Raw genomic sequence first — 12,945 nt, forward strand, 5'->3', positions numbered from 1 at the left:
GAAGACAAGTCCTACTAGTTGATTTGCCTGCAGTTTTTCCTAAAGTTTGGAAAATGTGTGCACATATGTTGATTGAAGCTCCATGTATGAGATCACAAAGGAAATTTGCTCTTCGAAGGTTGATGAAGCCCATGTTGGTCAATGGGTACAAATTGGAGTGCATGATCAATGCAAGGGTCTTGATTTTAGGAGTGAACCTTGTAGTGCCAATGGACGTACTCTTGACGGAGACTTCAAGATCAACTCCTAAAGTTTCAAGAATGAGATCAAAATGTCACACTTTGTCATCATAAAGAGTTGTGACAACATTTAATGGACGGTTCATTTGAAGAATCTTGGCTATATAGTCCTGTGTGATGATGAAGTCTTTTCTCCAAACCCAACACTTCAATTCAACTCTAGTAAACCAAGCGTTTGAATAGAATTCCTTTATAAGTTCCTCTACTGGCTCAGCGAACATCTCAAACAAGTTTTCCCAATCTTTATTAGCAAAGATCCAAGGGATGAAGGTTGATCCCAAAGAGTCAAACTTCACAACCCATTCCACCACAGTAAGTGCATTCTTGAAGTGCGTGTTGAAGGATTGGAAGTCTGTCAAAGACATAAACTTCATTCTATCAAAAGCAACTAACGCGTACCTATTTCTCTTTGATATTGGAGAAGATGTGATATCAATTATGGGTGCTTTCCCGCTTGAAGACCTTTGAGACATTTGTAAGATAGACACACAAAGACAAATCATACACAAAATGGCAACAAACTTGATTAAATGCAAGTTAGTACAAAAATCAAGTATAAACACTCTAAAGCCTAAGTTAAAAGAGCATAAACACAACACAAAGACATGTTATAGATGCTAGATAGTCTAAATAGACTAAAGGCATGAAACATTGCATGACATGTCAAGTGTGATAGGGTGTGTGCACCAAGGGTGTGTGACCAATGCATGGACAAGCACAATAGGCAAAGTGTGTAAAACACACAAGCAATGATCAAAACATGTTCCTAATGAGTAAGCATGGCTAACCTTAAGAATTGGCACTCAATGGAGTCCAAATGACTGAAAAATTACCTTAGAGGCATTTTATCAAACACCTAACATGCACATATTAACCTTATATATGATGAAATGAATGAACTTGTGAAAAATCTCCCTCAATCATGTTATTTTTGCCACATGGGGCACCATTGTCATGAACAACACAAATGGGACTAAGCCCAATCAACAAAATCACAAAAAAAATTTGTAAAAAAAAAGTTTTCACCAACCCCCATTCAAAATGAACCCAATCCTAGGTGTTAAGCAATCTAAGACAAAATCTAAGGAATAGAAAGATAAAAAATGTTAGAAATTACCTTAAAGTAGTCTTAGAGTTGAAATCCAAGTGAAATTGGTTGAGTTTTGAAGAAATTTGGTGATTTAAGGAGAGGGACTTGCGAGGAACAAAAAAACAAAGTTTTTTTTTTTTTTTTTTTTTTTTTTTTTTTTTTTTTAAACTGTCATTTCAAGCTCTTTAAAAACTGACTATTCGGGCATTTCGCGAGTCAATGACTCGCAAGTTACTCGCAAATTGTGCAAATGCATAGGGCTGATTTTGCAGGTCAAGTCTAAGTTGCGAAGTACTCACAACTGAGTCGCAAAACTCTCTGCTTGATTTTGTGAAGAAACAAAAATTTCCTCATTTCATCTCGCGACTTGGATGGGATTGCATCCACTCGCGAAATGAGTCACGAAATTGCCAATCATTAAGTTTTTCAAAACAAGAGTGACAAAAATCACATCCAAAAACAAGTAAAACACTCAAAAATCTTTTTGGTTTGATCAATGAGCAATTGAGTATACATACATCACATAAATGAAATGGGTATTTATTGAACACTAGACTTGTGTGTTGTGTGTGGGTATCAAGTATGAATTAGTCCATAGTGTAGCATGAAGTTTCAATGATCAATTCAATCAAGTCATACATAAATAACACGAAGTCAAGGAACCTATCTCATGAATATAAATGAATGTATATGACTCCTCACCAAAGTATTTACATTGATTGAAAGTTTTTTATTTGGCTTCCATTTTTCATACTTTGATCAACACAAATCAATATTTTGAGCATCGATGCCATGAAAGCTTTTATATTTTTTTAAGGAATAAGCCTTCAACTTTAGCATCATACATTTTGAATAGATTTTGCTCCACCTTTTCCTTGTCAAATTAGTTTTCAAAACAAGGCTTTTTCAACTCTATCTTTTTAGAGATTGACGTTTGAAGAGGTTTTTAACAGAAAATTAAATGTGAGGAGATATATAAGATTAAGTCTATGAATGTCTTAAGATCAATCAAGAATATTGGCTAGACATGTATGACAAGTTTGAAGATCTATTTACAATAATTAAACATATATTTCTAGAGTTCACTCACATTTAATATATGTGCATACATAACAAGACTAAGCTCGTAAATATACTACACCATTAGTACGAAGTTACTAAGCCAAACTCAACATCTGGTATGACACAACACAAGCGATCAAATTTTTTGGATTTTGTACTTTTTATGTGATTTTTTTTTGGATTTTTACACACTTAAAACAAAAACAATAAAGAAATATCATAAACAAACAAACTTGGAAAAAAAGAAAAAAGAAAAAAGAAAAAAACTATTAAAAGAAACATGCTAGAGGGGTAGCATAATAACCAAAAGAAGATGCACATGATAACATGCATTAAACTATGTCCCTAAAACATTGGAAATATTGATTCATGGACATGGTAGAGAAATCATACATGAATAACCTTCTTCACCCACACTGCACGAGTGTTTTGGGTAAGATCCTTAGAAGGAGGGGTACATGCTACATAATGCTCAAACCTTGGGGTAAAGCTAGCTAGGTACAGTGAAATGTCATTGAGCATCTCCATGACATCCTCAATGAGGTGTTCACCATTGTCTTCCTTAGCTGCTTTCCTCTTAGGTTCCCTTTTTCATTTCCTTGAGCGCTTTAAAGATCGATTCCTTTGAGGACTTGAAACTTGAAGAAATTTGGTCTTGTATGACCACGAATAACACAATAATGGCAAAAATGCTTCACTCGAGATCCTCTTTGATTCTTAGGCAATGACTTCCCTTTTGCCTTAGAATTTGCTATAGTGGCCTTCTTCTCAATATTTGGACTCCCAACCTTAGGCTTCTCCACAACCTTTGCCAATGCGAACTTCATCTCCCTTTTTGGTTCAATGCTTAAACTTCCTTCTCCACAACATTGTCAAGCTTCTTGATTGTGATGCGTTCAACCTTTGCATTTGCTTGGATCACCTCTAGCTCAAGAAATTTGTCCTTAGAGTACGCATTCAATAACTCTTCTTTCAAATTCTTGACTTCACATTTGGCATCTCTTAGTTTTAAAAGAGTGGATTTGTGGTCTTCTTCGACTCTCTTCATTTTCTTAACCGCACTCTTTGCTATTTTGGCATACTTGCCATAGCCTTCATGAAATGCATCATAAACATCTTGAAGCTTCCTATCACCTTCTTCAAGATATTCTTCTTCATTGTCATGAAATTTAGGAAGCAATGAAATCATACCAGGCTTAAAATTAAAATTATTTGCATTAATTGAAAAAATGATGCATGATGGTGCACTACTCCTAGTAGATTGCAAATAATCTCTGAGAGTTCTAAGATGGGTTGGTGATCATGAAAGTCTTCATTATTTATTTATTCTCATCACCATGATTACTCTTTAAGTCTGCCATGATATCAAGTGTGTGAAAATGTGTGAAAGAATCAAATAAATTGCCAACAAATTATTAGACTCAATTCTAACCAAGCGATTATCACTATCATGACACCAAACACGCATGCAATATTAAAGCAATAAAGAAAAATAAAAATAAAATAAAATAAAATAAAACAAATACCTTTAACAATAGAAAGAATAAAAAGGAAAGAAAAACTCTAAAAGAAAACTAAACTACTTAAAAAGAAAAGAGTTGGAGAGATATTACCTAATATTTGAAGAATTTTAATGTCAAAAACCTCTCCAAAGGAAGTGAAACACTTCTTTAATTGCCTAATTCCCCGGCAACGACACCAAAAAATTGTTGCAACTTAAATAATGCTCACTGTCGCGAAGTAATAACTTAATAAGTCCAAGGTCGAATCCACAGGGAAAAGTGAATTGATTAGCAAATCACAAGAGAAAATAACTAAAACAATAAAATTATATTGAAGAGAAATTTTGATAGTTTGGTGAAGGTATTTTAGATTGATAGAAAAGAATAATATATTGAGGCGCTAAAGTTTAAGGATCCACACATAACACATCTATTAGTAGTCTTAATAATATTTATTTTATAACTCAACTAAAATTCATATGAAGGATGATCTTAGTTGGATGATTTAACAATAAGAACTCAAGAATTGATTGTTTAAGGTTGTTTTATGAAATCGATTGATTTTAGACAAAACAAAACTAGTGAATTAGTTAGAAGAGAATACTAAGCATTTAACGTGCCTGGAGTCTACGATAAATCAAAGAATTATACAGAACTAAACACTTTTCTAGATGAGTAAATCAATCAAAAACATAATAACATAAGTATTAAAACTATAAAATAATTGTTAAGAACATACTAATAAATGGTTGGAGTTCACCCCTTGCCTGAGCAAAGCTTCTAGCAACCCATAACACAAATAAAATTCTAAAAACTGTAAAGAAACTTTAATAAAACTTAAATTATGTTCTACAGAAGCTCTCCCTTGAATTCCGCCCTAAAGAGCCTTTAAATAGGCCAAGAAATCCTATTACAAGTTGAATTCCCATTTGGAAAAAATTTCAGGTTTTTAGGCTTCAATTAACTGATGTTTTTGGCCTGATTAACATCAGAATTCGGACTTTTGGTAAACTATAAAGTTGTAGCCATTTAAGTTAAATTTCCATCCCAACTTGAATCATCTCGATTGGACATCTGAGCCAAAAGTTATATCCAAAATAGGAACTGGTGCACAAGCTGGAATCCTAGTCCGAATTGGACTTGGATTTGGTGCAAATTTCCGTTGATTCCTTGCTCCAATTGGACTTAAATTTAATTGGGTTGGCCTTATATAAATTCATCATGGCTCTTGTAAAAGTAAAGTCCATTAGCCTTCTTTTTTGCATAAATCTGCTTATTTAATTCCATTCTCTTACAAAAGACAAATTCACATATCAAAAATCAATTAAGCACAAAATTGACTATTCAACATTATTTCAAAACCAAATATAAAATGCATGAATTAACTCAAAATAAGTATGATAATGCTTTATAATAATGATATAAATATGCAAACATCCTTCTTTTCATCCCTCTTTTCTTCTAGCTCCTCCAAGTCTTCACATCTTTCTGCCACGAAAACATCCTTCTCAATTTTTTTTTTCTTTCGTGTTTGGAAGACCCTTAAAGAGGGTATCATCAATTCTGCGAGGCTGACACCCTCTGTTCCACACACTAACAAACATTTGTATAGTGTGTTATGGTTTTTTTTCTACAACTATTTCCAAATTTATTTATTTGAATTTCTCATTCTCTTAAGAAGATTATCATGATAGCCAAACCTCATCACAAATTTACAATTGATATTACTTAAATAATTTATAGAGACATTCAAATACATAATCATCTCACTTCTAAAATATCTAAAAATTAACTCAAACTAAAACTATAAGAGGGATAGAGAGGTCATGTGATAAATAACTCAAAAAACACACAGTCAAAGTGTCAAAATAAGAGGAAGATAAAGGGATGGAAAAATTGTAAGGTTAAGGTATAGAGTAATGGGGGAGATAAAAAGGTAAAAGTAAGTAAATGTTAGAGAATGTATAATTGTAAAATGGCAAATTAATAGGAAGAAAAATAATTAAAAAGGAGAAAAAAATATTAAAAATAGGTTGATAATGTGGCGCTGATGTGACTTAACAGAAGCACAGCAACATTAAACGTTACGCTTTAGCAATAGTGCAAGCTACACTAATTTTAAAAAAAAAAAAATTAAAAGCAAAGTAGAAAAAATTGTAAATAAAAACTAGTGGGGAGAGAGAGAGAGAGAGAGAGAGAGAGCTCCACAGCTTTATCGTGAGTGCCGCTCTCAACTCAATGTTCCCAATCCTTTTATTATAGGGTTTTTTAGGTCCCTTTGTTGGTCTTTCACTGCCCTCAGTGGTTTTTCTTATCATCTCTTATATTACATGGATTCTCTTCTCTAGCATCTTTGGATTCTAATGTTCTTCTTGGAGAGCATATAATAATAAAATGTCTATCAGCTTGTAATGGTTTTCTCACAAGTTATAGGAATGAATGAATGTACGGGTTTTTCTCAAAAGATTTTGGATTGGTTTTGGTTTACTTTTATCATAGTCTACTCCCTCCCAACACAGACTGTTGTATTTTTCTTCGTTTTTCTTGTAATTTTTTTTCTTAATTCGAAATAAAATTCTGCCGCTCTATCTCTTTAAAAAAAAAAAAGTTGCTAAATTAATCATTTTCATTAAAGCAAGAATTCCATTCCACAACTGGTTAAATGACTTTATTGTAAGGAAAGACAACATTTTTGTTATAAACTCTAAAGCACAAAGTAACTCAGGAAAATATTTGAAAATAAAATGTTATTTTATTCTAAATAAACTATTGGCTTATATAAGCCTTACAAAGAGATAAATCCGGAAACAACAACCCACGTTAAACAACCCACTTGGTAAATGGCTAATAAAGTGGTAAATGACTAAGGAAATGGTCAAACTCTACCTACGTGTCCTAAATAATAGGATTTATTTAATTGAAAGATCTTTTGACAACTACAAACAATCCCAACAATTCCTCCCCTAAACTAAATGCAGTAATGCTTTCAGTTTACTCGTGGTACCACACACACACCCATTGACTCACGCAGCTTCAAGAACATATCCAGCTTAAGTGGTTTTGTCATAATGTCTGCAACTTGTTCTTGTGTGACACAATGCTTCAGCTTAACAACTCCATCTCTGGTCAAATCACGCAAGAAATGAAACCTTACATCAATGTGTTTGCTACGTCCATGCATGACTGGATTCTTGGATAGCTTAATGGTAGAACTATTGTCACATAACACAGTGGTACACTTGCCTTGAGGATGACCAAGCTTCTCCAATACTCTCCTCATCCACACCCCTTGACAAGCACAATAGGCAGCTGCCACAAACTCTGCTTCAGTAGTGGACAAAGCAACTACAGGCTGTTTTTTTGAGGACCAGGACACAGCTCCTTCATTAAGTAGAAACATATAGCCAAAAATGCTTTTCCTGTCATCTACATCTCCTGCATAATCACTATCTGTATATGCCATTAACTATCCATTACCCTCCTTTTTATAAAAGACTCCTAAATCCACAGTACCTTTCAAGTATCTTAACACCCTTTTTGCAGCTTGCAAGTGTAACTCAGTTGGACTTGCCATGAATCTACTAATGAGAGACACCATATACATTAAGTCTGGCCTTGTTGCAGTTAGATACATAAGACTTCCGACCAATTGTTTGTACATGGTAGCATTCACCTTGGATCCTTCTTCATCCTTCATTAGTCTAATGCCAGTAACAATGGGATTCTTCACACTATTACTCTTCTCCATCCTAAACCTCTCCAAAACATCTTTTGTATACTTTCTTTGACTAATATAAATGCCTTCAGGATTTTGTAAAACCTCCACACCGAGAAAATATTTCATCTTTCCCAAATCAATTATTTCAAATTCAAGCTTCATAGAATTCTTGAACTTAACAAACATACTCTCATCATTACCAATAAAAATTAGATCATCAACATATAAGCTAACAATCAAAATTTTACCTCCATCTCCCCCTTTTATGAATAAGGTGAGTTCACAGTTGCACCTCTCAAATCCTTCTTTGACAAAATATGCTTCAATCCGACTGTACCATGCACGAAGGGCTTGTTTAAGGCCATACAATGCCTTCCTCAATTTGTACACCTTATACTCTTCACCTTTCTTCTCATAACCCTGTGGTTGCTCAACAAACACTGCTTCATTTAGCTCTCCATGCAAGAAAGCACTTTTGACGTCAAGCTGATACACACTCCAACTATTTCGAGCTGCTAAAGCAATTACCATTCGAATCATATCCCACCTAGCCACAAGAGCAAACACCTTAGTATAATCTATGCCATGCTGCTGTGCATACCCTTTCGCCACCAACCGAGCCTTACACTTGTAAACCTTGCCATTTTCGTTGAGTTTAGTTTTGAAAACCCACTTTACTCCAATCTTCTTCATTCCCTTAGGCAAATCTATCAGCTCCCAAGTCCCATTTCTTTCGATTGCTTCTATCTCCAAGTCTATTGCCGCTCTCCACTTGGAACTCTGAATAGCTTCTTCAAAGGTAGTCGGATTTGAAGTTGAAGTAAACAGAACCAGATTGTTGTGCTCTTTTGCTTCTTAAAATTCTCCCCCACTCACATAATCTTCCATCCAGAATGGTACTCTTCTGTTCCTCCCTTCTGGTGAGCTTTCTTCAGATGTTGGAGAATTCTCTCCAGGTGACTCACTTGAAGATAAGCTAACCTCTCCTCCTTCTTCTTCTGCTGCCACCTCCTCTTCAAATTCTTCTTCACTTTGATCATGTTCACTTCCTTCTTCATTGCTATCTTCCCACTCGAGAATATCAAGTCTTGCTTCTTCATTACTTCTTCCCCAATCCCAACACTCATTTTCTTCAAAAACCACATCTCTGCTTACAACTATCTTTTTGGACGCTGGAACATAAAGTCTATATGCTTTAGACTCTTCACTCATCCCTAGCAGCACACACTGAAAACTCTTATCATCCATCTTCTTTCTCTTACTATCTGACACATGAACATGGCTAATGCATCCAAAAACCCGAAAATAATCAACATTGGGTTTGACACCACTCCAAGCCTCTTCAGGAGTGATATCTTTCACTGCCAATGTAGGACTTCTATTAAGCACATGCGCTGTCCACTTTACTGCTTCTGGCCAGAAATTCTTTGGAACTTGCTTCTCTGATAACATACTTCTAACCATTTTCATGATTGTCCTGTTCTTGCACTCAGCTACTCCATTTTGTTAGGGAGTGTAGGCTGCAGTGAGCTGCTTGCTAATACCATTAGCTTTGCAAAAGACATTGAACTTGTGAGAGATGAACTCTCCACTCCTATTTGTGCGCAGACAACGAATAAAAACTCATGTCTCTTTCTCAACAAGGTTTTTATAATTCTTGAAGATAGTAAAAGCTTCAGATTTTTTAGCAAGAAAATATATCCACACCTTACAACTGTAATCATCAATAAAGCTTATGAAATACCTCTTCTTACTATTGGAAACAGGTTTAATGGGTCCGCAGATGTTAGCATGTACCAACTGCAGTCTTTGTGATGCTCTCCATAAACTCCTCTTTGGAATTGTATCCCTGTGTTGCTTTCCCACCATGCAATCAATGCATATTTTGGATGGTGCCTTCATGTTAGGAACAGAGTAATTGAATAGTTGAATTAGAGGTCAACCAATCCTCCAAGAACAGAGAAGAAAGATGAATATAGAAATAGAGAGAAAATTAGAAAGAAGAATTGAGAATAGAATTGAGGAATTGGAATTAAGAATCAAGTTGTGATTATAACTCCTCTCTTCCTAGCCTTTTAACACTCTCTCCTAACCTTGCTCTCTAACTGCCTAACTGCCAAGCCAGCTGTCAACCAGCTGCCAACATTCTAACAACTAACAGTATTCAACTAACTTTTATTTGGGTACAATCATTAGCCCTCCACACACTCACCTCACCAGCACTTCACATGCAGCCTCACACGTTTCCTCATGCAGCAACATACACATAACTAACCATCACCCCTCACCATCCATCAATCACATACTCACACTACATAATCACCCATTCTAACAATTTCCTCCCCTTCAAAACACCTTGCCCACAAGGTGAGGAAACTTTTGCTGCAGCACAAAGAGACTCTCCCAAGTAGCATCATCTTTGCTTTCATCTTGCCACTAGACCAGCACCTAAGTTATAAGTCTACTCCTCAATTGATGTGACCTGGTAGCTAAAACAGCCACGGGTTCAGGGTTAGGAACCTGATCCGCAGTCACAGCAGGTAAAGCAGGCCTAGGGACCACTTGAACACCCAATTTTGCTTTGAGATTGGAGACATGGAACACAGGATGGATTTGAGAACCAACAGGCAAATCAATCTTATAGGAAACATCTCCAACCTTTTGCACAACCTGGTATGGTCCATAAAAACGAGGGGCTAACTTCCCAAACTTCTTGGACTGAATTGAGGACTACTTGTAAGGTTGCAATCGAAGATACACCCAATCTCCCACAGCAAAGGACCTATCCACCCTCTTCTTATCAGCAAACCACTTCATTCTCTCTTGTGCAGCCTTTAAATTGTGCTTGAGCAATGAAAACAGTTGCTGCCTATCCTGCAGAATTGAATCAACAGCTGCCACCCTTGTAGTTCCTGGAACATAATCCACAAGCTTAGGAGGTGGATATCCATAGAGAGCTTCAAATGGAGACAGCTTAAGAGAGGAATGGAAATTAGTGTTGAACCAAAACTCAGCCAAAGGAAGCCAGTCCACCCAAGCTTGAGGTCTGTCAGCAGTAAAGGCTCTCAAGTAATGCTCCAAACTTTTGTTCACCACTTCAGTTTGGCCATCAGTTTGAGGATGGTAAGAAGATGACATGGCCAAACTAATACCTTGCAATTTCATCAACTTAGACCAGAACTTGTCACTGACAATGGTAGAAGGCAGTCCATGTAACTTAAAAACAAATTGCCTGAACAACTGAGCCACCTTAGCAGCAGTGTAAGGGTGAGCTAATGGAATGAAGTGAACATATTTAATGAATCTATCCACAACAACAAACACCACTGACTTCTGCTGAGATTTAGGCAGGCCTTCCACAAAATCCATGCTAATGTCAAGCCAAGGCCTATTTGGAATGACTAAGGGCTGTAGCAAACCAGCAGGGAAGCAAGTCTCACTCTTCAACCTCTAATATACATCACATTCCTTGACCAAATTCTTCAAGTCCTTTCCCATACCAGACCAGTAAAAATCCTTCTTGAGTCTATGGAAAGACTTAGATATCCAGAATGACCTCCTAAAGGGCTGTCATGCACTTGCTGCAAGACATGAGCTTTTAAAGTCTGGTTTAAACTTCCCAAGCACAGCCTTCCCTTGTAAAATAACAAATCATTACAAAGTGTGAACCCCATTGGAACATTCTGTCCTGACTTAATTGCCTGAATTGTTGACTGAATGGCAGGATCAGTGTCATAGCTTGCTTTGAGATCATCCAGCCAAGTAGGAGTAGGGAAGGAGATAATGCATAGAGTACCCACTTCACTACCATCAGCATCAACCATTCCAATAGCTTCTCTTCTTGAAAGTGCATCAGCAACTAAATTTTCTTTACCATGCTTATATTCAACTATAAAAGCATAACCAAGTAATTTGGTAATCCATTTTTGCTGAGCAGGGGTACCAATCTTTTGTTCCAGCAAATATTTCAGACTTTGATGTTCTGTCTTGATTACAAAAGGTCTTCCAAGGAGGTAAGGTCTCCACTTCTTCACAGCCACCACTAGAGCCAACAATTCCTTTTCATAAGTGGAAAGAGCAAGGGCTTTTCCCTTCAAGGCCTGACTGTGGAAAGCAATGGGCCTTTGGTTCTGCATTAAGATAGCACCAACACCCAACCTAGAGGCATCACATTCCACAACAAATGGTTTGGTGAAGTCAAGTAAGGCTAGCACAGGTGGACTGCACATAGCATCTTTGAGCAGTTGGAATGCATGTGCAGCTTCAGGAGTCCAAATGAAGGAGTCTTTCCTTAACAAAGCAGTTAAAGGAGCTGCAATTAAGCCATAACCCTTCACAAACTTCCTATAATATCCAGTCAAGCCCAAAAAACCCTTTAAAGCCTTCACATCATGAGGAATAGGCCATTGTTGCATAGCAGCAATCTTCCTTGGATCAGTTTTCACCCCTTCACCAGAAATTATATGCCCTAAATACTCAACCTCCTTACAAGCAAACACACATTTCGATTGTTTGGCATACAATTGATGATTCACCAAAGTTTCCAACACCAATTTAAGATGACCAACATGAGCAGCCAAGTCCTTACTATACACTAGTATGTCATCAAAAAACATCAATACAAACTTTCTTAAGTGAGGTTTAAAGACTGAATTCATAAGTGACTGAAAAGTTGAGGGTGCATTGGTTAAACCAAATGGCATCACCAAGAACTCATAGTGACCCTCATGAGTCCTAAAGGCAGTCTTTGGAATGTCTTCCTCCTTCATTCTAATTTGGTGATATCCGGATCTTAGATCCAATTAGAAAAAACAGTGGCACCAAATAGTTCATCTAACAATTCATCAATGACAGGTATGGGATACTTGTCTTTAATGGTCTCTTGATTTAAGGCTCTATAATCCACACACATCCTCCAAGAGCCATCAGCCTTCCTAACTAGAAGAACAGGTGGAGCAAATGGGCTGCTACTATTTCTAATGAACCCCACAGACAACAACTCTCTACCAATGTTCTCAATTTCATTTTTTTGATAGTAGGGGTACCTGTAAGGCCTCTGAGACACAGCTTGAGCTCCCTCCTTCAAGGTGATAAGATGTTCATGATCTCTTAAGGGAGGCAGACCCTCAGGAGTAGCAAAAACAGCCTGGTACTCCTTTAACAAGGCAGCAATAGCCTCAGGAATTTGTACCTGTCCTTCTGCAAACAACATTTGAGGCTGCAATTGAACTAAAATCTGAAGGATCCAGCCTTTCTTCACTGACTGTTTCAAAAAATTGTCACCATCTTGCAGTTGAGAATTAGCACTTTCAACCCTTGTAATTGAACATGCCT

The 12,945-nt window shown here is 36.6% G+C and overlaps 1 protein-coding gene across 1 annotated transcript in view; it reads right to left on the minus strand.

Moving 5' to 3' along the window:
- Positions 1-12,403: 12,403 nt before the first annotated feature.
- The window catches only part of LOC111987066 (uncharacterized), a 2,018-nt gene continuing 1,476 nt past the window's right edge, over positions 12,404-12,945 (minus strand). The window contains exon 2 of the mRNA XM_024018762.2: positions 12,404-12,943. Coding sequence (XP_023874530.2) covers positions 12,404-12,943 — 540 coding nt within the window. The remainder of the gene's footprint in view (positions 12,944-12,945) is intronic.

The sequence above is a fragment of the Quercus suber genome, unplaced genomic scaffold (genome assembly GCF_002906115.3).
Source record: "Quercus suber isolate HL8 unplaced genomic scaffold, Cork oak 2.0 scaffold_226, whole genome shotgun sequence".
Taxonomy (NCBI): Eukaryota; Viridiplantae; Streptophyta; class Magnoliopsida; order Fagales; family Fagaceae; genus Quercus; species Quercus suber.